Below are 24,854 nucleotides of genomic sequence, written 5' to 3'. Positions count from 1 at the left end.
GTTCCTCATAGTTCCTCAGGAACCCAGGCAACTGGAGGCTTCTTGACATATGCTTTTACAGGCACCACATCGATGGAAAATGATGGGGAATCACACACCAACTCTTAAAGCTTCCACTAGAAAGTGGTATGTGTCACTTCTACTCATATTTATTTCATTGGCCAAAGTAAATCATACATCCATGCCTAAGCCCCAAGCGGAGGTTTGTACCACCTGCATGAAAAAAGGAAAGCCAACTGCACTGGCCAGGTACACACACAGCACTAATGACAAACACTACCCAAGTTCTCTCTTCTTCTTTCTTCCTAACAGAGTCACAGTTTTATCCAGGATGACAATGTACCCAGCTAAATATACATTTCCTAGTTTCCTTTGTAACTAGGAGTAGCCCTGTGACCTCATGCTGACCAATGAGATATAAGAGGGAATCATCAGTAAGGAAAGCTAGATGTGATGTCCTAAGATGCAGCAGTCATGCTGTGACCGTAAAGACAGAGCTACACAATAAGGAAGTTAAAGGAGGGGAATGAGGGAGCCTAGAATCTTAATGAAATCCTTGAGTGGCTGCCTTTCCCTAGGCTGCCAATCTCTGGGCTGCTTGTTACCCAAGAACAGTAAACCCTTATCTCTTTTACCCACTGATAGTCGGGTTGTACAGTGTTTGCATTCAAATACATACCTTATTATTTATCTTCTCTGTGTTTGAAGTTTCTCACTGTGGGTCTTTAACATACAGATGATTCATGGTACAAGGAAAAGAACATGGACTTGGGATCACTCAACACTGGCTTCAAATCTAGGCTTGACCAATTTCTAATTATGTGTGCTTGGGTGGATAACTAAAGATACATAACTAAGGTTCTTTGAGCCTTAATTTCCTTATAATTATAAAATGGGAACAAAAACCCTGTGACACAGACAGCCATCTCTGAAGTCCCTCACCCACCTCCCACTGTAAGACTGAAAAGTCAGTTACCTGCTTTTTTCGTCTCCCTTGCAACCAGCATGGCTGTGTGTGGGCCTTGCCCATGAGGTATGAGTCAACATGCTCAGGGCTTTCTGATAGAAGGAGAGAAGTGAGTGAGGAAAGAAGCACTTATCCCACCCAGGTCCTCTTCCTTCTTTTTCTGCCTTTGAACTTGGTGATAGAGAACACCACGCTTGGTGCTATAGTAGCAATGTTGCAACTTTAAGCTGACACATGCTGAGATGGCAGAGCAGAAAGACACAAGGAGCCTGAGTCTTTGATGATACTCTTTGCCGCACCAAATCTGAGGCCATCTAACTCCAATTTCTTGTTAAGTAATACTATATTTCACCAATTCTTTGTCACATGTAATACCTCTAAAAATCAAGTCACATCTCACAAACGATTTGATAATAAAGAATTGCTTCAGGGCTTCCCTGGTGGCGCAGTGGTTGAGAGTCCGCCTCCTGATGCAGGGGACACGGGTTCGTGCCCCGGTCCGGGAAGATCCCACATGCTGCGGAGCGGTTCAGCCCGTGAGCCATGGCCGCTGAGCCTGCGCATCCAGAGCCTGTGCTCTGCAACGGGAGAGGCCACAACAGTGAGAGGCCCGTGTACCACAAAAAAAAAAAAAATTTCTTCATAGTTTGATAGCATTTTTTTCTTATGCAAAGAAGGTAGTGTACTAATGATACATTTCATAATCAGTGGCATCTTCAAGTTAATAAAATATGGTAACCAATCTCCTTATGGTTTAAGCCACATTTAGTCAGGTTTTCTGTAAGCTGTAGCCAAAATAATTCCTAACTGATAAAAAAAAAATACATACTATAACATAAAAATCAAACTTATGGTCACCAAAGGAGAAAGAGTTGGGGGAGGGATGAATTAGGAGTTTGGGATTAACGGGTACACACTACTATATGTAAAATAGATAAACAAGGATCTACCGTGTAGCACAATGAACTATATTCAATATATTGTAATAACCTATAATGGAAAAGAATCTGAAAAAAATATATATATATATAAACTGAATCACTTTGCTGTACATCTGAAACTAACACAATGTTGTAAGTCAACTACACTTCAATAAAAAGTTGTTTTGAAAAGAAGAAAACTTCATAATCTAAAAAATAAATACCTACTATAGAGGGTGGTTATGAAGAATGAATGAATAAAATAATGTAAGTAAAGTATGTACTTTGTGTAGACAGTTTTCAAGGGATGGTATTTGGTCAGCAGCTCAATATATATATATATTTTTTATTAGAGTATAATTGCTTTACAATGTTGTGGTAGTTTCTGCTGTACAATGAAGTGAATCAGCTATATGTACACATATATCCCCTCCCTCTTGGACCTCCTTCCCATCGCTCCCACCCCACCCATCTAGGTCATCACACAGCACCGAGCTGAGCTCCCTGTGCTCTACTGCAGGTTCCCACTAGCTATCTATTTTACACATGGTAGTGTATTTATGTCAAACCTAATCTCCCAATTCATCCCACCCTCCCTTTCCCCCTCTGTGTCCACATGTCCATTCTTTATGTCTGCGTGGGTCATTTGTAGAGATGTGGCTCAATATCTTTTTATATAAATTCTTTTTTTCTACCATGTCCAACCGTAAACACACATACACTCACCTAAGAGGGGTATATGCCCAGAAAATAAGGCCAGGTAAACAAACTCTGGGTTACAAGTTTGGCCCACGGAGAACTCAAAGCGGGTGGCAATCTTGTATCATTTGAGATTCTTGATTACAAATGGCAGATACCCACCCAAACTTGCTTAAGTACAAATGGGAATTTGTAGACTCACCTAAGAGAAAAGCTCAACAGTGTTCTGGCTTCAGACATGGTCTGATTCAACTGTCACCAGGACCCAATATTTCTCTCCCTCTGATCTCTGGTCACCAACTCCAAGATGATCCTGTTCTCATCGGGCTCTTTTCTAATAATGCAAGATTCCTGCATTATATTCAAGGCCTTCAGGAAGAGCACCTGTCTCTCTCCCACCATTGTGAGGAAAAATGGGGTTACATCTCATTGGCCCTGATCAGCCCTGTGCCTGTGTCTTTCTGAACCCATCACTGCACCCAGGAGAGGGAACTGCAGAGGAATCAAGGCCAACTCCAAAACAGAGGGTGGGGTCAACCACACCTGAGCCATCAGCACTGAGACAACGCACACAGGGTACCATTTTAGCAGAAGAAGGATGAAGGATGCTGTGTTACAACAACCCCAGGTATCCTCCCTGAGCCTTTTTCTCTCTTTCCCCTAAATCCACTACCACCACCCAGGCCTTGGAGCTTTACCACTCCCACAACAATTAAGGCTGGTCCAGGGACTTCCCTGGTGGTGCAGTGGTTAAGAATCTGCCTGCCAATGCACGGGACACGGGTTTGAGCCCCGGTCCGGGAAGATCCCACATGCCGCGGAGCAACTAAGCCCTTGCGCCACAACTGCTGAGCCCGCTCTCTAGAGGCCGCGTGCCACAACTACTGAAGCCCGCGCACCTAGAGCCCATGCTCTGCGACAAGAGAAGCCACCGCAATGAGAAGCCCGTGCACCGCAACGAAGAGTAGCCCCCGCTCGCCGCAAACTAGAGAAAGCCCGCGTGCAGCAATGAAGACTCAACGCAGCCAAAAATAAATAAATTAAATAAATAAATTTAAAAAAAGATTAAGGCTGGCCCAGGGAAGACCAAAGTCAGCCAGTAAGGAGAAGTGGCAAGACGATCCGCCCGGGGCCACAGCTGCAAGGTTTGTGAAGCAGGAGAAAGGATGTAGCTCGTCAAAGGTGAGCCCTGCTCAGCTCCCCACTCTAGTCTCACCAAAGTAATCAACAAGAGAATGATTGTGTTTCAGTCACCTCTTGCTGCCTACAGAATCTCTTGGGCCGTGAGCATTTATATCACCCTTCCATGTCTGCGCCTTCGCTGGGGTAGGTTGGCATAAGCTGACCTAATTGATTCCAGGCTCTCAGACCGGTTTGGATCTGCTCCACAGATCTCTCATCAGTCTGGAACCAGCAGCTCCCCGGGTCGTGCTCTTCTCACCTCAATGGCAGAAGCACAAGAGAGCAAGGCAAGTCCAGCCTTTGCTCGCCTCATCTCCGCTAACGTGCTATTGGCCCAAGCAAGTAACAAGGCCAAGCTGAAGGTCAAGTAGAAGGGAGGTGAGTTTCCCCACTGTGTGCAAGAATGAGGAAGTACAATTCCAATACAGGGAAAAGAGGACTTGGGACGGATAATTTAATCTGCCACAGAAGGTACCCAAAGAATAACCTTCCCCACAGGCTCAGCACTTTAACTGATTTGCTCTTTATAGTGAACGCTCAGCCTTGAGCCCTAAAGTCCAATAAGATGGCCTTGTCCCTCATCACATGATCCATTTGGAGGGGGGAAAGGAGTAAGATATGAGAGAGCCCTGAGCTCTCTATGGAGGCCACACCTGGAATGGAGCAACATTCAACAGAGATTTCTTCTCTTCTGTCCACTGCCCTCATGCCCTCAACAGTCTTGATTTGAAACTGAGCACGAATCTGTGGGGCCCTCCTGGGTATAAAAGCCTTTCTGTGCTCCCCATTTCTTTCTTTCTTTCTTTTTTTTTTTGGCTGCATGGGGTCTTAGTTGCAGCATGTAGGATCTTTAGTTGTGGCATGGCATGTGGACTCTTGGTTGCGGCATGCGGACGCTCAGTTGCGGCATGCGGACGCTTAGTTACGGCATGCATGCGGGATCTAGTTCCCGGACCATGGATTGAACCCGGGCCTCCTGTATTGGGGTGGAGTCTTACCCACTGCAGAACCAGGGAAGTACCCCCCATTTCTTGCTTGTAGGAAAAAGGCTTCAGACCTTCCCTGAGTTCCAAAGAGCAGATTCAAACAGTTACTAATTAGGAAAATGAGGGAATGCAGAAACAAATTCCTGCAGTCAAGAAACAATAGTGCAGGGACTTCCCTGGCGGTCCAGTGGTTGAGACTTCGCCTTCCAATGCAGGGGGTGCGGGTTCGATGCCTGGTCAGGGAGCTAGGATCCCACATGCCTCGTGGCCAGGGAACTGAAACATAAAACAGAGGCAATGTTGTAATGAATTCAATAAAGACTTTGGAAATGGTCCACATCAAAAAAAAAAAAAATCTATTAAAAAAAAAAAAGAAACACTAGTGCAGCCTTGGGGCAGGGTCCTGGTTCCTCCTTGGGGAGGGTGGGGGATATGAATAGCAATTTGATACAAATCTTTGAGTTCTTCTACAGGAACTAAGGCTCCCACCCAAGTGGAGGATGGTGACTACATGCTGAGCGTAAGCACTTGGACCCCAGGCTGGTCAGAACTAGATAGAAAGCTGATGACTGAGATTCCTGGAACATCACCCTGTTAGCTCACCACCAGCAAGTCAGTAGAAAGTCACATACCCTGCAGCCCTCCCCCAAATTTGCTTTTAAAACTCTTTCCTGAAACCCATCGAGGACTTCAGGCTTTTTGAGCCAGTTCTCCTTGCCTGGCCCTTGCAATAAACCTTTCTCTGCTCCAAAATCCAACATCTCAGCTTGTCTGGCCTCACTGTGCATTGGGCACACAAACTTGGGTTCAACAACAGATTCAGTCTTCAGAAAAGCCCGGCCCAGGTAATACATCTGAAAACCTGAGCTAGAGTTAAGTCTTCCCGTCTCCCATAGCCAGGGCCAGCCTCAGGCAACCCCCTGATCTCTGAGACAGTGTTGTGGTCAACATCTTCTACTCTCTCACCTTGCCTACTGCAGCCTTCTGAGGTCAGAGCATAAGGAGAGAGGAAAGGAAGAGGTAGGGAACGTCCTTTCTTTTTTTTTTTTTTTTTTTTTTGCGGTACACGGGCCTCTCACTGTTGTGGCCTCTCCCGTTGCGGAGCACAGGCTCCGGACGCACAGGCTCAGTGGCCATGGCTCATGGGCCCAGCCGCTCTGTGGCATGTGGGATCTTCCCGGACCGGGGCACGAACCCGTGTCCCCTGCATCAGCAGGCGGACTCTCAACGACTGCGCCACCAGGGAAGCCCCCAACAAATGAATCAGAAGCCACTTGCTCACTTCTCAGCCGCTAGAAAGTTTCCCACCTACTTCCTTCTGCTGCAGCCCCATCACCCCAGCTCTTCCGTTCATGTGGCCCACATCCGATCATGGGAATTATGCACACAGCCCGCATCCTGACAAGCCCCAGGAGCCCCAGTGGTAATTCCCTGTCACTCAGACCCACATTCCCACCACAAGTGGCACATCTAGTCCCCGAGATCCACAGCTCTTTGACCCTCATTAGAGGGAGGGCAGCTACTTCCCCACACAGCAGCAGATTGCTCGGGCCTCTGGCTCTCTCTCCACCATCTCAAGCCAGAAGCCACAATTGCCTGTGCGCATCAACCACCAGTTCATTTCCTCCCAAAGCAAGCTCTCAGAGTGGCCCTGTTGAAGCCGAAGCTCCCTGGGCTTGAGGGGAGGGTGTAGCTTCCCCCCTGCCCCGCTTGCCGAGGGTCCCACGTCACAGCCCAGCCTTCCCCAAAGGCATCTCCCAAGTCCTCTCTGTCCTCCACTCTCCCAGCCTTTTCTTTCCCACTATGGGCCAGTCATCTAGCTGGTTCTCAGCCGCCTTTGAAAATCGACATCATAGTCTACCCCCACTCTTTGGAGTTCGATTGCTAACTTCTTAGTATCTCAGCCAAAATGTCAATTTAACAACTTGAAATATCAAAAGAAAAAAAATTTTTCCCAGCAGCCCCCTGGAAGATGTCTTTATGGATCTCACTGGCTAAAACACAATCCTATGGCCACCCCTAGCTGCAAAGAGGACTGGCCAAGTCAGAATGTAGCAAAGGGAGATGTGGGTGTCAGGAATGGCTCAGACCCTCCAGATGCATCCCTGGGGGCCAAGCACACTGCTGCCCCTAACAAAATCTGGGTTCCACTGTGAGCATCGGAGAAGCTGGAGGAAGGGTTGGGGTGGGTGTTGAAGGCTAAGTAGTAAATTAACTGTTGTTTGTCACAAATGGCCCTGGTCGATAAGACCCTACACTCGAGTGGCCAACAATCCTTGGGAGAGCTGCCTGGTCAGAGGTGACAATTCAGAAAGGGCAAGCCTTGCATTGATCCCTGATTTCTGCTCTGAGGGGCAGCCTTGGTGGTCAAGGAACCCGGAGCTAGAACAGCTAATCAAACCTGGCCAGCCACTCCCTAGCCTCATCTCCTCAGTGTCCCGCACTTTCCACCTGAGTAAAATGGGAATAAGAGCCTCACAGAGCTTGCTGTCCCCACCTCCCATTCACTTCCTGCCTTGGCTAACAATTAATTAAGAGTCTTAGTTGCAAATATCAGAAATCAACTCATACTGGCTTAAGAAAAAAAAAAAAAGGTAATTTATTGCACCACCCGGGATAAATGGCTGCCGGCACAGCAGGACCAAGAGCAAGACAGCTTCCTCAGGCCTCCCACGCTGCTCTGAGCTCTTGTCTCACACACACTCCTCCACACGGGCGCTCCCAACATCCCCAGACTCAGCTCCTGCAGCTCAACAACTCCCACCAATAAAGGGAGTGATCCCACAAAAATTCCAGGATTGATTCCGATTAGGTCATGACCCCACCCTGAACCTATCGCTGTGGTCTGGGTCATGTGCAAAGCTCCAGAAAAGAAGCAGGGGGGAAAGGGAAGAGATCGGCTTCTATCAGCTACTACGTGGACAAGGAGAAGAGAGAGAAGTTCCCGAGAAAGAAGAGGCAGGACGCCGTTGCCAGGAGAGGAAAAAGGCTGCCAAGCAGGGAACAGGAAGCAGGGAGAACTGGGCAGGGGAACAGAGAACATCCCTGGGAGGCAGGAGTGAGCCGTGGGCTCTGGGCTGCACCCTGGGACCCTGGGTGGTCGTCCATAGGATGGCACACATTTGGAGCCAGCGTGGTGGAGTAGGAGAGAAGGAGGGGACTTCTGACCTGACAAGGACAGATGCTCCCTCCAAGCTCCTCAGCAGAAGGGGTTATGGGAAATTCAGGTTATGGGAAATTTATTAGGGTGGCTGAGGCCACCCTAATAAAACCAGAGAAAAGCGATGATGCTGGTGGGGGAAACCCTTCTCCATCTCACAAAGAGGGACCTGGGGTGACTGGGCTGGAGTTGACATAAATGTCAGAAACACAGTCTTCCACACGTTTCTCAGCGTGTCCTTTATCCTGCTCTGGCCTCTCTGTTCCTAAGTGATGACAGATGACACTTCTTTAGACAGGGCTGATTCTTAAGGTTAATTGAAAGTGGCCTTTTGCGTGAATCATCCATTGCACTGAATTATTAATCACCTGCAGACATTTGCAGGCTTTTAAACACTTGGACTTCCTGCAACCCTCCTTGGAAATGCTTTTTCCAGTGGAAATATGACTTCCTTTTGGCCACGGAAAACAGAAACATTGCCTGCTGCTGTTTCCAGATTTCCCAGCTCCCAGGGGCCCAGTAAGGAGCAAGATCTGAAAACAGGAAGCAGGGCCGGGGCTGCAGGCAGACTCAGAGCCCATTCTTTTCTGCGGAGTTGGCTCCAGGCCAGCCTGGTCTCAGAGCCTCCACGGGACAGTGGACAGAGGGAGACTGACCACAGTGCCTGTGGCTGTTGGCCTTGTTCATGGTCATCTCCACAGGAAATGGTGTCCAGGGGCCTTGCATGGGCCCTTCAGCAGGTCAGTGGGGAGGAAGGAATGAGGAGGGCCAGGTGTCAGGTCCAGCTCCACCACTTACTGGGTGGGCCATGGACCTCTTTGATTTGGTTTCCTCGTCTGAAAATGTGGTCCCTGCTGGACAGGCTGACACAAGGCAGGGCTCAGTGGGATCATGATCAAGGCAGGGCTCATCAAGCCTGCATCATGGGACTTCCCTGGTGGTCCAGTGGGTAAGGCTCTGCACTCCCAATGCAGGGGGCCTGGGTTCGATCCCTGGCCAGGGAACTAGATCTCGCATGCATGTCACAACTAAGAAGTACACATGCCGCAAGTAAAGATCCCACATGCCACAACAAAGATCCCACATGCCGCAACCTAAGACCTGGAGCAGCCTAAATAAATAAATGTTAAATTAAAAAAAAGCCTGCATCATGATAACCAGAACATAAGGAGCAACAAGGAAGGTGGATTTCCCTCCTGCCGTCTGCTCTCATTTTCTAGTGGAAGAAGAAAGACTCAGAACTCAGTGGGCTGGCTGGACATGTAAGGGGCTTGCAGACAGAGCTGGCAAAGTAAGTGCAAGCCCCCGCAGCTGGTGTTCAGGGCTAGGTCAAGGAGCTCCTATCAGACCCCGAAGGGTGAGCCCAAGATGTGTGATCCATGGACAATGGTGGCAGAAGCCAGGAAGCAGCTCAGCCTGAGGGCACAAGCTCTTCATCCACCATTCAGCACAGCCTTGGCCGGGAGGTGGATACTGGGAACGCTGAGATAAATAAGACATGGCCCTCTGCCTTCACGGAGGTTCTGGTCTGCCAGGCAGAGTGAGCTGGAGTATCAGTCACAGACACAGACTCCTATAAAGCAACATGGTAGCTGCAGGTACAGTGAGGACAAGGAAAGGGTGATGAAGGGCTTCCTGGAGGAGGAGGAGATACTAGAGTCTCATCCTGAAGGATGAGCAGCGAAGAAGGAGAGGGGGCCCCTGGATATCTCAGGCAGGGAGAGGGCAGCATAATGAAAAGGCACCTGGTGCATTGGCAGAACTGCCAGAAGTAGTTCCACCAGTCTGGGCCCTGAGCATTGCAGAGGGATGGGGGGATATGGGGTGTCCCGGTGGGTGAGAATGGGGAGAGAAGCCTGGAAGAAATAAGCTGGGGCAGGGGTATAAGATCGAATCTAAACTACAGAGAGAAAGTTGATGAGGGGAGGCATGACGGAGACCTGGGCCAGGTTCTTGATGGTGATGGAGATGGATGGAGGAAGAAGAGGCAGGACTTGGTGACTGCTTGGTTATGAGTGGTGAGGGAAGGAGGCCAGGGAGGAAGATGGCGCCCTGGGAAGGCACAGCGCAGGGCTGGGGGAGGATGGGCAGCTCTGGGCCTGGCACTTCCTGACTGGCCACAGGCATTGCCTTTTCCAGGAGTACCCACTTCCCCACCCCACACCCAGAAGGGCCCCAGGGCAGCTCAGGCCCAACTGTGGAAGTGGCTGGGTATGAATGTGTGCCATGCCCATCAGGGAGAAGTGGTCAGGCAGACAGGACAGTCGCGAGTCAGGGGGGGAGGGGTATGCTGTGGTAATGAGGGGTCATGGTGGCTGGAGGATTGCCATCTGGGGGCACATGGGCCTTGCTAGCTGCCTGGTCCCAGCTTAGGAGCAAGCTGAGAGCTCCGGGCAGCAGGAGGAAGGAGAATATAAACCATCTCTCCCAGAGGGCTGCCCAGACACTGTGCTCAGCACAACAAAAGCTCCAAAGATGTCCACTCCCTAGTTCCTGGAACCTGGGAATAGGTTACTTTGTAAGGCAAAAGGGACTTAGTAAATATGATTAAGTTAAGCATCTTGAGATGCAACATCACTAATTATTAGAGAAATGCAAATCAAAACTACAATGATGGGGGCTTCCCTGGTGGCGCAGTGGTTAAGAATCCACCTGCCAATGCAGGCGACATGGGTTCAAGCCCTGGTCCGGGAAAATCCCACATGCTGCGTAGCAACTAAGCCCTTGTGTCACAACTACTGAACCTGCACTCTAGAGCCCGAGAATCACAACTACTGAAGCCCGCGCACCTAGAGACCATGCTCCACAACAAGAGAAGCCACCACAATGAGAAGCCTGCGCACTGCAATGAAGAGTAGCCCCCGCTCGCCACTAAAGAAAGCCCACACGCAGCAATGATGACCCAATGCAGCCAAAAATAAATTAATTTAAAACCATATGGTAACTAATTACCATATGACCCAGCAATCCCACTACTGGGCGTATACCCAGAGAAAACCATGATTCAAAAAGACACATGCACCCCAACGTTCATTGCAGCACTATTTACAATAGCCAGGTCCTGAAAGCAACCTAAATGCCCATTAACAGACGAATGGATAAAGAAGATGTGGTACATATATACAATGGAATATTACTCAGCCATAAAAAGGAACGAGAGTGGGTCATTTGTAGAGACATGGATGGACCTAGAGACTGTCATACAGAGTGAAGTAAGTCAGAAAGAGAAAAACAAATATCGTATATTAACGTATATACGTGGAATCTAGAAAAATGGTACAGATGAACCTGTTTGCAAGGCAAAAATAGAGACACAGACGTAGAGAACAAATGTATGGACACCAAGGGGGGAAAAGGGGGATGGGATTGACATATATACGCTAATATGTATAAAATAGATAACTAATGAGAACCTGCTGTATAGCACAGGGAACTCCACTTTGCTGTACAGTAGAAACTAAAACAACATTGTAAAACAACTATTTCCCAATTAAGAAAAAAAAAAAGGACCTTGAGATGGAGAGATTATCCTGGATTATCTGGGTGGGCCCCATGTAATCACAAAGGTTCTTATAAGAAAGAAGGGGACTTCCCTGGTGGTCCAGCAGTTAAGACTCCACGCTTCCACTGCAGGGGGTGCAGGTTCGATCCCTGGTCGGGGAACTAAGATCCTGCAAGCCATGCAGTGAGGCCAAAAAAAAAAAGAAAGAGGGAGACAGCACCTTTGGTCAATTAATCTGTGACAAAGGAGGCAAGAATATACAATGGAGAAAAGACAGCCTCTTCAATAAGTGATGCTGGGAAAACTGGACGGGTACATGTAAAAGAATGAAATTAGAACATTCTCTAACACCATACACAAAAATAAACTCAGAATGGATCAAGGACTTAAATGTAAGGCTGGACACTATAAAACTCTTAGAGGAAAACACAGGCAGAACACCCTTTGACATTAATTGCAGCAATATCTTTGCGATCCACCTCCTAGAGTAATGAAAATAAAAACAAAAATAAACAAATGGGACCTAATTAAACTCAAAAGCTTTTGCACAGCAAAGGACACCATAAACAAAACAAAAAGACAACCCACAGAATGGGAGAAAATATTTGCAAACAAACTAACCGACAAGGGTTTAATCTCCAAAGTATACAAACAGCTCATGCAGCTCTATGTCAAAAAAATAAATAAATAAACAACCCAATAAAAAATTGAGCAGAGGGCTTCCCTGGTGGCGCAGTGGTTGAGAGTCCGCCTGCCGATGCAGGGGACACGGGTTCGTGCCCCGGTCCGGGAAGATCCCACATGAACGGAGCGGCTGGGCCCGTGAGCCATGGTCACTGGGCCTGCGCGTCCGGAGCCTGTGCTCCGCAACGGGAGAGGCCACAACAGTGAGAGGCCTGCCTACTGCAAAAAACAAAACAAAACAAAAAAACAAAAAGTTGAGCAGAAGATCTAAATAGACATTTCTCCAAAGAAGACATACAGATGGCCAAAAAGCACATGAAAAAATGCTCAACATCACTAATTATTAGAGAAATGCAAATCAAAACTATGAGGTACCACCTTACACCAGTCAGAATGGCCATCATCAAAAAGTTTACAAACAATAAGTGCTGGAGAGAGTGTGGAGAAAAGGGAACCCTCTTACACTGTTGGTGGGAATGTAAATTGGTACAGCCACTATGGAGAACAGTATGGAGGTTCCTTAAAAAACTAAAAATAGGACTACCATATGATCCAGCAATCCCACTCCTGGGCATATATCTGGAGAAAACCATAATTCAAAAAGATACATGCACCCCCATGTTCATTGCAGCACTATTTACAATGGCCAAGACATGGAAGCAACCTAAATGTCCATTGACAGATGAATGGATAAAGAAGATGTGCTACGTATATACCATGGAATACTACTCAGCCATAAAAAAGAATGAAATAATGCCATTTGCAGCAACATGGATAGACCTAGAGATTATCATACTAAGTAAGTCAGGCAGAGAAAGACAAATATGATATCACTCATTTGCGGAATCTAATTTTTTTAAAATGATATAAATAAACTTATTTACAAAATAGAAACAGACTCACAGATTTTGAAAACAAACTTATGGTTAACAAAGGGCAAATGTGGGTGGGAGGGATGAATTAGGAGCTTGGGATTAAAATACACACACTATTATATATAACATAGATAACCAACAAGGACCTACTCTATGGCACAGTGAACTCTACTTAATATTCTGTAATAACCAATATGGGAAAAGAATCAATATATGTATATGTGTAACTGAATCACTTTGTTGTACACCTGAAACTAACACAACATTGTAAATCAACTATACTCCAATAAAATTTAAGAAAAAAAGAAAGAAAGGCAGAAAAAGTAGATATGTAGATGACAGGAAGTCAGAGAGATGAGAAAGTGCTGCTGCTGGCTTTGAAGATGAAGGCAGCTTCTAGAAGCTGGGAAAGGTCAGGAAATGGATTTTCCCCAGAAGGGAAGCAGCCCTGCAGGCCCATTTTAGTCTTCTGCCCTCCAGAACTGTAAGGTAATATATTTGTGTTTTTCTTTTCTTTTTTTTTTTTTTGCGGTACGCGGCCCTCTCACTGTTGTGGCCTCTCCCGTTGCGGAGCACAGGCTCCGGACGCGCAGGCTCAGCGGCCATGGCTCACGGGCCCAGCTGCTCCGCGGCATGTGGGATCTTCCCAGACCGGGGCTCGAACCCGTGTCCCCTGCATCGGCAGGCGGACTCCCAACCACTGCGCCACCAGGGAAACCCATATTTGTGTTTTTTAACCACTAAATTTGTGGTTATTTGTTACAGCAGCAACAGGAAACTAACACAGACATCCAGTTCAGACCTGAGGGGAAAGACGGGGAGGTCTGGGGCCACTAAAGCCCCATTTCCTGAAACACCGCCTCCATCTCCAGCCTGGTGAAAGCAGAGGTCAGGGCCTCAGGTCTTCCAGACACTCCAGCCAATAAGACTGGTCGTGGAGGGAGGGGAAAGGGCAGTGGGGGAAATGCCCTGCCTCTACCTAGCAGGGTGAGGGGGTGGAGTGGAATGAGAGGTCCCACTCCTCCGGGACACTTTCGGGGCCCCATCTTCTCACCACCCCACACCCATCTAGATCCTGAAAAAGATTGACCACACTTCCTCTGCACTCTAGCGACCAAAGGCTCCCAGACAAACTCCTTCCCCTGAAGGGAGTGGGATCCCTGTTCACCACCCATCCCACCTCAGGTCATTTAGGGCTCAGGCAGGGCGGGGCCTAAGGCACACTGACAGACTGGCGGGCTCTTCACCTTGTCTACCCTGCCTCCTCCTTCCCTTGATAGGCACAGGTGTCACTTGGGAGCAAGGTCCAGGCTCAGGCTCAGGCTCTGTCTTTGGACACAACGTTCAAGACCGTGAAACAACAAGACCGATCCTCCCTCCGCCCACAAATATCTTCCTTTCCTTCCCCACTTACAGATGCTTCGAAGTCTAAGACGCTCCCACAAGAGCTCTCCGCAGGGACGCCGTGCGGGCCCTGGGAGAGTGCTCATCCTCTACGGGGTTGCACGCTGGGTGAGAGCAGGCTGCGGACCAGGACGGCCTTTACTCCAGCCTCTCCGTCAAGGTTGCGTTCACCAGCCTCCATTGGCATAGCCCCTGCAGTCTGACAGTAATCACTATAGAAATAGTGACAGTGGGTGGTTAGGACTCCTCGCTTCCACTGCAGGTGACATGTGTTGGATCCCTGGTCGCGGAACTAAGATCCCGAAAGCCTCACGGCTGGGCCAAAAAACAAACAAACAAACAAACAAAGGTTACTGTGGGTGCAGAGTAGGGACGAGGCCTAGGCGAAACCGCCCTCCGTCAGATAATCACAATAGAGGCTGGCACGCGCCGCGCTCCCCCAGCCTTGAGCCAGTCACCTATCTGAATACATTAGATACGTTAACCCTAGAGGGAGTACTATTATTAACCCAACTGAGCTGCGGAATCTGCGCTCTCCAACGTCTCATTGCTGTCTGTGTCTATAGAGCCGGCAAACCTGTAAACCTGGGCGCTGCCCTGCGCTCCCCCGCGGTCAGACCGCAGCGCCGGGGCCGGACAGGGCGCGGAGACTCGGCCCTGAAATCCGCGAAAGCTCCCGGCAGCAGGGGTCGGAGCTGGGCCTCAGACTGCAGAGGATCTGCGGAAGGTGGAGGCGCATTCCTAGACGGGCACAGCAAGTGCCAAGGCCGCCAGGGGTGAAGAGCCAGGTGCGGAGCCGTCTACCAGACGTGGGCGGAGCAGGCTTTAGCTCTGCGCCCGGGAAACCTGGCCCTCGCGCCTCAGCCGCGGGGAGCCCCGGGCGCCCCGCCCCGCGCGGAGCCCTTCGGTTCCGGGAGCGCATGGTCGGCTCCGCGCCCTTCCAGGGCCACGACCAGGGCCGGGCAGGGGCGGAGCCGCGGCCTCCGGGAGCTGGGTCCCTGCCCCCGCCGTTCTTTGCTGACCGGAGCGCAACGAGGTACTGTCCCCCGCGTCCGTCCGACGGCCCCGCTCGGCGCTTTAAAAACCCGCCCGGCTGCAGCGGCGGCGGCGGCGGGAGGCGCGACCGAGCCCCGGGCCCGCGCCCCAACGGCCGGCCAGAGCAGCCCCATGGAGGGTAAGTGCCCTCGCCTCCTCACCCGCTACCCCGGGGCCGCGCTCCGCGCCCCGGCCCCTCAGCCACCCATTGCAGCACTTTCCCTCACCCCGCGGGCCTCTGCTGGGGCGCAGCCCTGCCTTGCCTCCCGCTCCTAGCGGGGTGCGGGGATGGAGCGTAAGGCCCGCTCCTCGCAGCTAGCTGCGGGTCAGGAGGTGTGGGTGTCTTTCCTTCTCACCACCCAACCGGGTCCTGACCCCAGAGCCTGGGAAGCCCCGCGCCCGCATGTGACCCGAAAGAGGGACCTTCCTTGCTTAGCGCAGGATCGAGGGTCCGAGCTCTCTCAGCCGGCTCAGACTGAAGCCTCCCAGGTCCGGGCAAGTGTGGGGTGCCGGTGCCGGTAGCAGAGTGCCTGTGTTTTGGTTTCTCACGCTCGCTGCTCCCATCTTCATCCACATCCCCTCCACCACCTCCCACCGATTCCGCTAAGTGGGCTTGCTGTGAGAGAGGGCTCGGTGGAGGGAGCGGTTTTTAGAGAAAGTTACAGAATTCAAGCTACAGTCCAGCCTCTCAGCAGGTTCCAGGACCCAAAGGGTAGGGCTCTGAGTGCCCCCCAGGCCGTCATCCCTTCCCCTGCTTTCCTTAAGTGCAGGGTGCCCAGCTCACCCTCAAGCCTGAACAGGAGTCCAGGGAAGATGGCGGTTCTCATAAGAGAAGGGTTAATTTCTACGCAGGAGCACAAGGAAATGGTTCATTTCACCCAGAATCCCAAGTCCCGGGCCAGCTGCTTTCCAAGGGAAACCAGAAAGCTCTGCCCAGTGCACTAGGACCATAAGGGAGATGGTTTCTCCTTGAGACCCAGCAGAGCCCAGCCAGCAGCACCCCTCCCCAGCAGATACATTAAACCTGCTTCTGTGTTATCCCTGGGGTCCAACCCAGGGGCGTGGCCTTGCTGCTCAAATTCTGTCCCCAGCCTGCCAGTGGTGTGAAGGGGCGTGGCTCTCCCCAGGCATCACATCCCGGTGGTGTCTGCCCCCAGAGCAGGTGGCCCTGGTGATTGGGGGCATCCTTGGGGGACTGCTGCTACTGCTGCTGTTGATGGTGGTGAGCCGGTGTCTCTGGAAGAGGCTTTGTGCCACGTTCGCCTATGAGGAGCTGTCAGGGACCACGGCTGCCTCCAGCACACAGGGACACAAGCTCTGCCCACCGGATGCCAGGACCCAGGCGAGCAGGTGAGGCAGGATTGGGGCCTTGGGGCCAAGGGAGCTCCTGCTCTTGCTTCGGGCCCTCCCTGTGGCGTTTCCCCTGGAGCGGCGTGGGGAAGGAAAGGTCTGTTTGTGGAGGGCCTCCTCTGTGCTGTCAGCAGGCCGGGAGCTATATCAAAGAAACCCCACAGTTCTCACCACAGCTGTGAGGCAGGTGCTATGAAGCCCGTTTTCCAGCTAAGGAAAGTGAGGCTCAGTGGACGCAAGTAATGGGTCCAGATAGCACAACTAGGAAGTGGCAGAAGAGGCATTCAAACCCAGGCAGGCCTACTCCGGAAGCTGTGCTCCGTGTGGGCAGGCTCAGTGGACGCAAGTAATGGGTCCAGATAGCACAACTAGGAAGTGGCAGAAGAGGCATTCAAACCCAGGCAGGCCTACTCCGGAAGCTGTGCTCCGTGTGGGCAGACAGAGGTGTTGCCTCTTGGTGTGTGTGTGTGTGTGTGTGTGTGTGTGTGTGTGTGTGTGTGTGTGCGCGCGCGCGCCCTGGTGTGGGCCCAGAAAATGGTGCTCTTGCCTCCTGGCTCCTGCTGGCTTTTTCTCCTCCAGTGCCTGGCACTCAACCCCTCTGGGCTGAGCGCTCTGAGGCCACACTGTTCACTAGCCACCTACATGTCATCTCCGTGCCTCTGGACAGGCCACCAGGTGTACCATTTGTGGTGCCCCCTTCCCTCCAAAGCCAAGACTGGGTGCCCCTGAGCAGCAGAGAGTGGGCCCAGGCCCCACAGGACCCCTGCCCAGCGCCAGAGCTCCTGCCTCATGCCACCCGCAGCAATCTTGGTGAGTGTGCCCACCAGGGCCTGCCCAGGGGTCATGGTCTGCTCAGGCCAGGGCGGACCCATCTGGTTTCATGGGCCTGGCTCCAGAAAAGAGCCTGGATGGCCCTGGGGATGCCAGAGTTGCCCAGGGACCACTCTTTCCAGGTGCTTGGGTTTACCAAGTGCCTGCCGCACCCCAGCCTGGGCCAGATGTGGCTTCATGTGCCATTTTGGAGTTAGACCATAACTCTGGGGCTGGGGGAGGGATTATCACCCCATTTTACACATTAAAAAACTGAGGCTCCAGAGGTTAACAGTGCCTTGCCCAAGGTCACAGAGGCAGTAAGCAACAGATCTGGAATTGGAACCCTGGTGTTCCTGGGTGCAGAACTTGTGCTATGTCCTGCTTCCGGATGATGGGTTGGCCAATGCAGAAGGCGGCACGGTAGAAGCTGGGCGCACAGCTCTCTGCTGCCTCTGTGCTCTGAAGGCCTCCCCGGAACCACCCAGTAATCAGCTGGGCCCTTCTAATTTAAAGAGGAAGAACAGGGACAACACTATATTACTGAGACACCCTCTGGACACCACGGAAAGGGGCCAGGCCAGATGCTGGGAACTGCGCCCCGCCCTGCAGGCCCTGACCTCTGGGGGTGGGGGTCAGTCACGGGAGCAGGGGTTGAATGAATACTGTGGCCTCCGCTAGGAGCCCCAGGGAGGAGCAGGCCTGGATGTAGAATGCCTTAGTGCTGAGAAGGCCTCTTGGGGGAGCTGCACTAGAGAGAGGGGCTGTGTTCAGTCTGGAGAAGAGAGCGGGGCGAATGTGGTCAGGAGAGGCCAGTGAACTGCCTGGTCAAAGCTCAGCCAGGAAGGGCTGGGCCAGGAGAGGTGTGGCAGTGGAGCCCAGAGCTTGCTGTCCCCCATGCCCCTGCCTTCCCCTGGCCTGCCAGTCCTCCAAGCCCCTGTGTTGTAGGAGACGCATGCGTGGTGGGGACCATCAATCCAGAGCTCTACAAGATCCCGGAGGACAAAAGTGAGACCCACTTCCCTGAGGGCTGCCTGGGGCGGCTGTGGTTCTCTGTGGAATACCAGCAGCGGGCCGAGCGACTGCTGGTGGGCCTGATCAAGGCACAGCGGCTGCAAGCCCCCTCAGAGCCCTGTAGCCCCCTGGTGAAGCTCCACCTGCTACCGGATGAGCGGCGCTTCCTCCAGTCCAAGACCAAATGCGGAACAACCAGCCCACAGTTCGACGAGCACTTCATCTTTCAGGTATGGCCTCCGGAGCGGGCAGGGTCTGGGACCCTCTCCCTCCTGGGAAGGACAGACATTGTGCAGGAGAGCCCCAGCCTTCTGTGCTAACCACGGCTCTGAAGCCCCCAGGATCCCTGTGCCACAGGCTCTGCTTTACCCCTCCTGCCAGGTCAGGGTGTACAAGAGCCCTCACCCTTGCATGGTGGGGGAAGATGAGAGACTTGAGGGATGAGGGGGCAGCGGGCTAGGCTCCTCCTGTCCAGGTTGCCTGGAGGTGAGAAACAGAAACATATTCTTGGAACACCCACTGAATGCCAGGCCCTGGCTCATGGAGCTCAAGGAGGCACCCCAAAGCCCTGGAACACGAGGAGCTCTCTGGCAAGGTTATCCACGGAAGGCAGAGGGGGAGACCCCCCAGGCCCCTTGGGGTGGGGGCAGGAACTCACCCGTCCCGTCAGAAGCCAGAGCAGGACCTGAGAGCCATCTTGCGACAGGTGGTGCCTTGGCAGCATGGTGGGCGGATGCGCTCAGGGTCTGGAGGTGCTGAGGCTGCCGGAGCACTGAGCCAAGCTCACGGCGGCCTGGGAGCCTCAACAGGTGACTGGGGCCCTCACGGGAAGCCAGGACTCAAGAGCTGCCGGGAGGCCCCGGACAAACAGTTTTAAGAGCAGGGCAGCAGGCTGGTCGGCAAGGTGAGGAGAGGCCAGTCTGCATCTGGGAAGAGCGTGACTCCTGCCTTCTTCCGGGGCTGAGCACTGAGAAGAGGGGTGGCACGCGGCCCAGCCCCTGGCTGTCCTGCTGGTGCCGAGGCTGTGAGAATTCACAGGTGAACCTGCTCCTCTTAGGACATCCAGATCCAAGGTGGGGAGGCTTGGATCAGCCGCACGTCATGCTTGCGTAGTTACACCCACCACTTCCCTGTCCTGTCCCTGCACCGACTTGCTCCTGGCCTCTCTGTGCTTTACGGGGGAAGGGGAAGGAGAAGAAGAAGAGAAGAAAATCACTATTAATTAACCATCTGCCATTCGTGGTTTTATAACCCAGAGAGTAAGAAACATGATCCCGTTTTACAGGTGAGGAGACTGAGTCTCAGGGAGAGGGCTGTTCAGGTGCCCACCTCAGGTAGCAGAGACAGGCGGGTTCCCTGGGCTCCAGTGCGGGAGCCTCTTACACGGTTATGTGTAGGCAAATCATGGATGCCCTGTTAACTGTAGATTCTGCTTCATGGGTCTGGGTGGAGCCTAAGGTCCTGCACTTCTGAGGTCCAGGGGGTGGTGTGTGCTGCTGGTCCTTGGAGCACACCCTGCCACCTCCCCGGGATACTGGCCCAACGGCAGCAAAGGGTCCCCTGAGGATGCCTGGGTTTGGGGTGCACAGGTCCCTGGTTGAGACACCCCTCATGGAAGGATCCTGTATCCAGAACATACCACGCCATCCCATCCCCTGACTCCACACCTGAGCCCAGCTGGGCCCTCATCTCCCTCAGGTGCCCAGCAAGAGTGTCACCCAGAGGGTGCTGAGGTTCTCGGTGTACCACGTGGACAGGCAGAGGAAGCACCAGCTCCTGGGCCAGGTGCTGTTCCCCCTGAAGACGGAGACCCTGGCGGGCGACTGTCGGCGCATCATCTGGAGAGACCTGGAGGCTGAGAGCCTGGAGGTAAAGGTCAGGGTCACCAGACATATGCCACCATGTGTCAGACTACCGTGGACAGCCAGCAGGCGTGGCCCAGCACCTGCTGGCCAGTGTCAGCCCTCAGCATACTGCCCACCACCCCTACAAGCGTGACTCAGCATGGTGGGCCCGGGCCGGAGCTGCGTGGGACAAGGAGGGTGTGTGGAGCCTGGGCAGGGAGGGGTGCCTGAGCCTCCTTTGCCCTGGAGGTCAGATTACCTGGAGCATCCTGAAAAATCCACGTTTGGATTCCCATCCAGATCAGGCAGCTGTGAAAGATGACACCCCAAACGGACCAGCCAAGGAAACTACCTACCCTTCCCCCAACCCCCAGTGAGGGTCCGGGTGGCTCAGAATAGGCCTTGGAATACCCCAGACCCGGGTTTGAATCCTCAGCTCTGGTCCTTACTACTGTGTGATCTTCAGCATGCCCCTTCAACTCCCCAGACCTCAGTTTCCCCATCTGTAAAATGGTGGGTGGGCTCCAGGAGGGAGTGTGGCTATGTCACGGAGTACCCAGGGCCTGCCTGCTGGGAGGAAGGAGGAGGGCATGGGGGCCTCCAGTACCTACCAGGGTGACAGGGGTGCTTTCCTCTCGGCCTCTCCAGCCTCCCTCCAAGTTTGGCGACCTCCAGTTCTGCCTCAGCTACAACGACTGCCTGAACCGCCTCACGGTGATCGTGCTGCGAGCCAAGGGCCTCCGACTCCTCCAGGATGACACGAGCTTTGTCAGTAAGCCTTCGCCCTGGGGCAGGGCCCACCCCGTGAGCTTAGGACCCTCACCCCCGCCGTCCAGCTTCTGCTTGCATATGCTGCCGGGAGCATCACGGCCTCCCGAGCCACGCCCTCCCGCTCTGCGCGGCTGTGGCGTGAGAAGCTGCTTCCTTATGTGAATCCCAGGGCTGCATCTCCTTGGCCTCCATCAAGACCCCTAAGACACCTGAGACCAAGTTTGCCCCTCCCTTTTCGCAAAGCGGTGTCTTGGCTCCTTGCCTGCGCTGCCTGACTCCGCCCCTGCCCTTCTGCGAAGGTTCCAGTTCCTCCAGGAAGAGGCCCTGAGCCCCCCTGCCCCGGGAGCTGGGGGTGGCGGGGGCACCCCTGCGTGCAGAGCTGGTCACTCAACTGGAGCCTGGGAGCTGGGGGCACAGGAGCCCTGCTCGGGCTCACCCCGCATGTCCCGCCCCACTGTGAACCCCCCCAACCACACAGTGTCTGCCCCCATGCGTCTCTGCCTCTGGCTCACTGTAAGCAAGCTGGCATTCAACCCTCCACTGCGGATCCAAAACCCATCTCAGCCTCCCCCCAAAAAAACTTGGCCTCTGAAGGAGAAGGTGTTTAGGGGCCCCAGGAGGCCTGAGCACCCGGCAGGCAGGACCTGCCCCCTGTGGGGAGGGATGGGAGTGTGGTGCTAGGTTCCAGGAACAAAGGCCAGCCCGGCCGTGGGTGCGTTCCGGAGACAGAGAGGAGAGAAGAGGAAGGGAGCCGAGCGTTTCCTCGGCTGCAGGCAGTACACTAATCAACCCCGTAATCAACCCCGCTTCCTCTCGTAATGCCCTTTGGCTGCAGCAGCTGTGAGTAATGGGGTCCTGGCGCCCAGGCGGGGCATGTGCCCTCCCAGCCGGACCTCCCACAGGCTGGAGGCTGGGCCCTTGCTCGCCCCTCCTAGCCCGCGGTCTGCACTGCCCCCCAGGTGTGCTTGTCAAGGTGTCTCTGATGAACCACAACAAGTTCGTCAAGTGCAAGAAGACTTCGGCTGTGCTGGGCTCCGCCAACCCTGTGTACAGCAAGACCTTCAGCTTCAAGGCCGACCCTGCCGAGCTGGACACGGCGAGCCTCAGCCTGGCAGTGCTGCAGAGGGCCGAAGGGGACAGTAAGGCTGCCCCCTTAACCTCAGGCCGTGGGGGCAATGGGCAAAGGAGGAGCTGCTGTGCATGCAGGAAGCACGGACCCTTTGGAGGGAGCTGCATGGTTTCTGTTCTCCGCCTACGGAAACTGGCGCTCAGAGAGACTGAGATGATTGCCCAAGAACACGGAGCTTGCTAGTGAGAGAGCTGGGATTCACACCCAGCTTTGCTCCGGTTTGATTGTCCATAGCGCCCTAGAAAGAGGTTAAAGGATGGCCTCTGCTACCGCCTCCTGGAGCAGATCACCAGAGAGGTTGGGAGACGGCGCAGCTACGCGCCACCAGCCCAACGACCTGGTGCTGTGGGTCTTTACGTGCCCTTGTGTTGCCTCACGCCTTCTGTACAAGTCTTGAGGGTCCTGGGTCAGGTTCAGTGTGGATGAGAGGGTGGAGTTATCCCAGGCTGCTCTCCCATACTGCCCCCCACCCCAGTGTCCACGGTCACTGAGGCAGAGCTGTCGGGCCAGCTGGTCTCATGGGCCAGAGCTTAAGCCCCTTCTCCACTGTGGTAGTTGGTGGGTGAAAATCATTGCTGGATACTCGCCCTGAATATACAGCAGGCTGATGGAAGAGGGCTTCCTTCTGGAGGGGCCCCTTCCTCTCTCGGCTCTTTGACGGCCCACCGGGAGGGTGGGGGCAGAGTGGGTGCCCCAACGGAAAGGCAGGCTCTCCACCTGGGCTCCCTTCCCCTGCTAGCTGCCACTCCAGATCAAAGTCAAGACCTCTTTGAAGGCTGTTAAAGAGGGAGGGGGCTGGCTACTTCCTTCGAGGGGAGGAGTGAGAGAGAGAGAGGGAAGGCACTGGGGATGGCTGAGGTCATGTGGCTTCTGGCCTCCAGAGAATGACAGTGTTCTCCCGCCCCGCCCCCCCACAGGGAGCCGCGAGTTGGGCCAGGTGGTGGTGGGCCCCTACATGTACGCCCGAGGCAAAGAGCTGGAGCACTGGAACGAGATGCTTAGCAAACCCAAGGAGCTGGTGAGGCGCTGGCACGCGCTCTGCCGCACCACTGAGCCCTGACCCCGGCAGGGACCTCGGGTCTGCTCCAGGAGCCCTATCTCCCCACAGCCAGGCCTGACAGCCACAGGCCTGGACGCCACATCCAGCATTCTCACTGGGCTGCAGGACCAGCCCGAGCCGGGGGATCACGAGTGCCGCTGTGCAGGAGAGAAGAGACGACAAGAGAGCCCCTGCCAGGACAGTGTTGCGGCCGCTGGGTTACATCTCACCAGCACGAGAGGCCCTCCCGACTCATTCCATCCTTCTTTACCCGTGGGGCTGCCTGGGCTTGGAATCCTGGCTCCTGGTCATCCCAGTCTCGAACTGGACCGGAATCTCAGGCATGGGGAAGAAATACTCTCTAGAGCGAAAGCATAGCTGTGCACGTTGCATGGAGTGCCAGGGAAACTTGGAAAACTGATGATGTGTTGATGCTCAGCCTCCACTTTTTTCCTCTGTGGTTTCTCTGCCTTCTGCCTGGTGGAGAAAATGAACTGCCCAAAGCGTTTATTTCGGTTGGTCCACAATAAATAGCACAATCTGAGAAACTGGATCAGCATGTAGGTGCGGAACAGTCCCCAGGATGCCTGGGCAGCACGGCTTGGGAGAAAAGGCTCCTGGGGCTCGCGACTCACTCGCTTCACACCTGCAGGAGAAAGCAGCCCACCCAGGTACCAAGTGGTGGACGGGTTCTGGGCGTCCGCTGCTGGGGCTCTCACTTTGGGCATGAAATGGTGAAAGCATGTGGCCAAAGCGTAGCCCATAGGGCTGAAAGCTTTTCCCGTAAGCCTAGCAATTCCACTATGATTATTGTGTTGTGGTAGGTGTCGGTGTAAACTTCATTAAGATGGAAGTTCCCTCAACTTCCCGTGAAGATGAACTCAAGGTCACCGGCAGCCCTTGTGCTTGTCACTGTTACTTATCAGACAGTTTGTATTTTCACCCAAATGCTACTAAACTTGCAGATTCAAGCCTCGTTACTGTGTAATTCGAACAACACTTAAAACAGAATCTTCTCTTTTCTTAGGCAGTGAAGCAACTTCTGCAAAAGCAAGTAGTGAATGTTGGCGTCGGTTTGTGCCTCTTTGACTTCACCTCCATTGTCTGCCAATGCGCGAATATAAGCTTTGCTGGTGGTGGTCCATGCTCACAGAATACCTTGTGTTTGCTTTTCCTCACTTATTTCGCGGGTGCAGTTTCAATGTAGTCCACGCTCCAGGAATTTCTAATAGTGCTGGAGCACACACATAATAGGCATTCTCTGTTTGTATATTCTCTGTGTGTATAGCCAGCTACTAAAATGGAACTGTTCCCCTTTCACCTGGGGTCATGAAACCACAGGTGCCAGCCACCTCCACATTTCAAGGGGAGGTTCATGGCTGTCAGTGACCTTTCCAGGGCCACTTGGAAAAGTTGGTAAGTTTTCCCTTTGCAGGACAGAATGGACGGGTATGGCCTACTCACGGTTGAAAAATCTCAATGG

At 53.1% G+C, this 24,854-nt stretch overlaps 2 protein-coding genes across 12 annotated transcripts in view; one reads left to right on the top strand and one right to left on the bottom strand.

Annotated features, from left to right (window-relative positions):
- The window catches only part of GPRIN2 (G protein regulated inducer of neurite outgrowth 2), a 43,518-nt gene extending 22,335 nt beyond the window's left edge, over positions 1-21,183 (bottom strand). For 6 of the 7 annotated variants that reach the window (XR_007471365.1, XM_049697160.1, XM_049697161.1 and 3 more), the window contains exons 1-2: positions 21,044-21,183; positions 19,247-19,759 (exon numbers count right to left, since the gene is read on the bottom strand). Coding sequence is in view for 1 of the 7 variants with exons in the window: in XM_033417819.2 (XP_033273710.1) it covers positions 19,247-19,312 (66 nt within the window). In the remaining 6 variants the exon portion in view is untranslated. Of the gene's footprint in view, positions 1-976; positions 1,510-19,246; positions 19,760-21,043 lie in introns of those variants that run through there. The other variant, XM_049697159.1, reaches the window with a different exon arrangement.
- LOC101285588 (synaptotagmin-15) lies at positions 15,262-24,526 on the top strand. 5 transcript variants are annotated; one of them, XM_033417823.2, is made up of 9 exons: positions 15,262-15,553; positions 16,572-16,764; positions 17,432-17,574; positions 18,523-18,818; positions 20,287-20,457; positions 21,081-21,204; positions 22,163-22,342; positions 23,250-24,042; positions 24,399-24,526. In XM_033417823.2, exons 1-8 carry the CDS (start codon positions 15,547-15,549, stop codon positions 23,390-23,392), a joined length of 1,257 nt encoding a protein of 418 aa, XP_033273714.2. In that variant the 5' UTR covers positions 15,262-15,546; the 3' UTR covers positions 23,393-24,042; positions 24,399-24,526. The 5 variants fall into 5 exon arrangements, with proteins under 5 accessions (XP_033273714.2, XP_033273713.2, XP_049553121.1 ...); XM_033417822.2 differs by having other exon boundaries at positions 20,287-20,463; XM_049697164.1 differs by lacking the exons at positions 23,250-24,042; positions 24,399-24,526 and having other exon boundaries at positions 16,577-16,764; positions 20,287-20,463; positions 22,163-22,888.
- Positions 24,527-24,854: the final 328 nt, after the last annotated feature.

This window comes from Orcinus orca, chromosome 14 (assembly GCF_937001465.1).
Source record: "Orcinus orca chromosome 14, mOrcOrc1.1, whole genome shotgun sequence".
Lineage (NCBI taxonomy): Eukaryota > Metazoa > Chordata > Mammalia > Artiodactyla > Delphinidae > Orcinus > Orcinus orca.
Note: the sequence above shows the minus strand (reverse complement) of the source record. Positions and strands in the feature narration are given on the sequence as shown.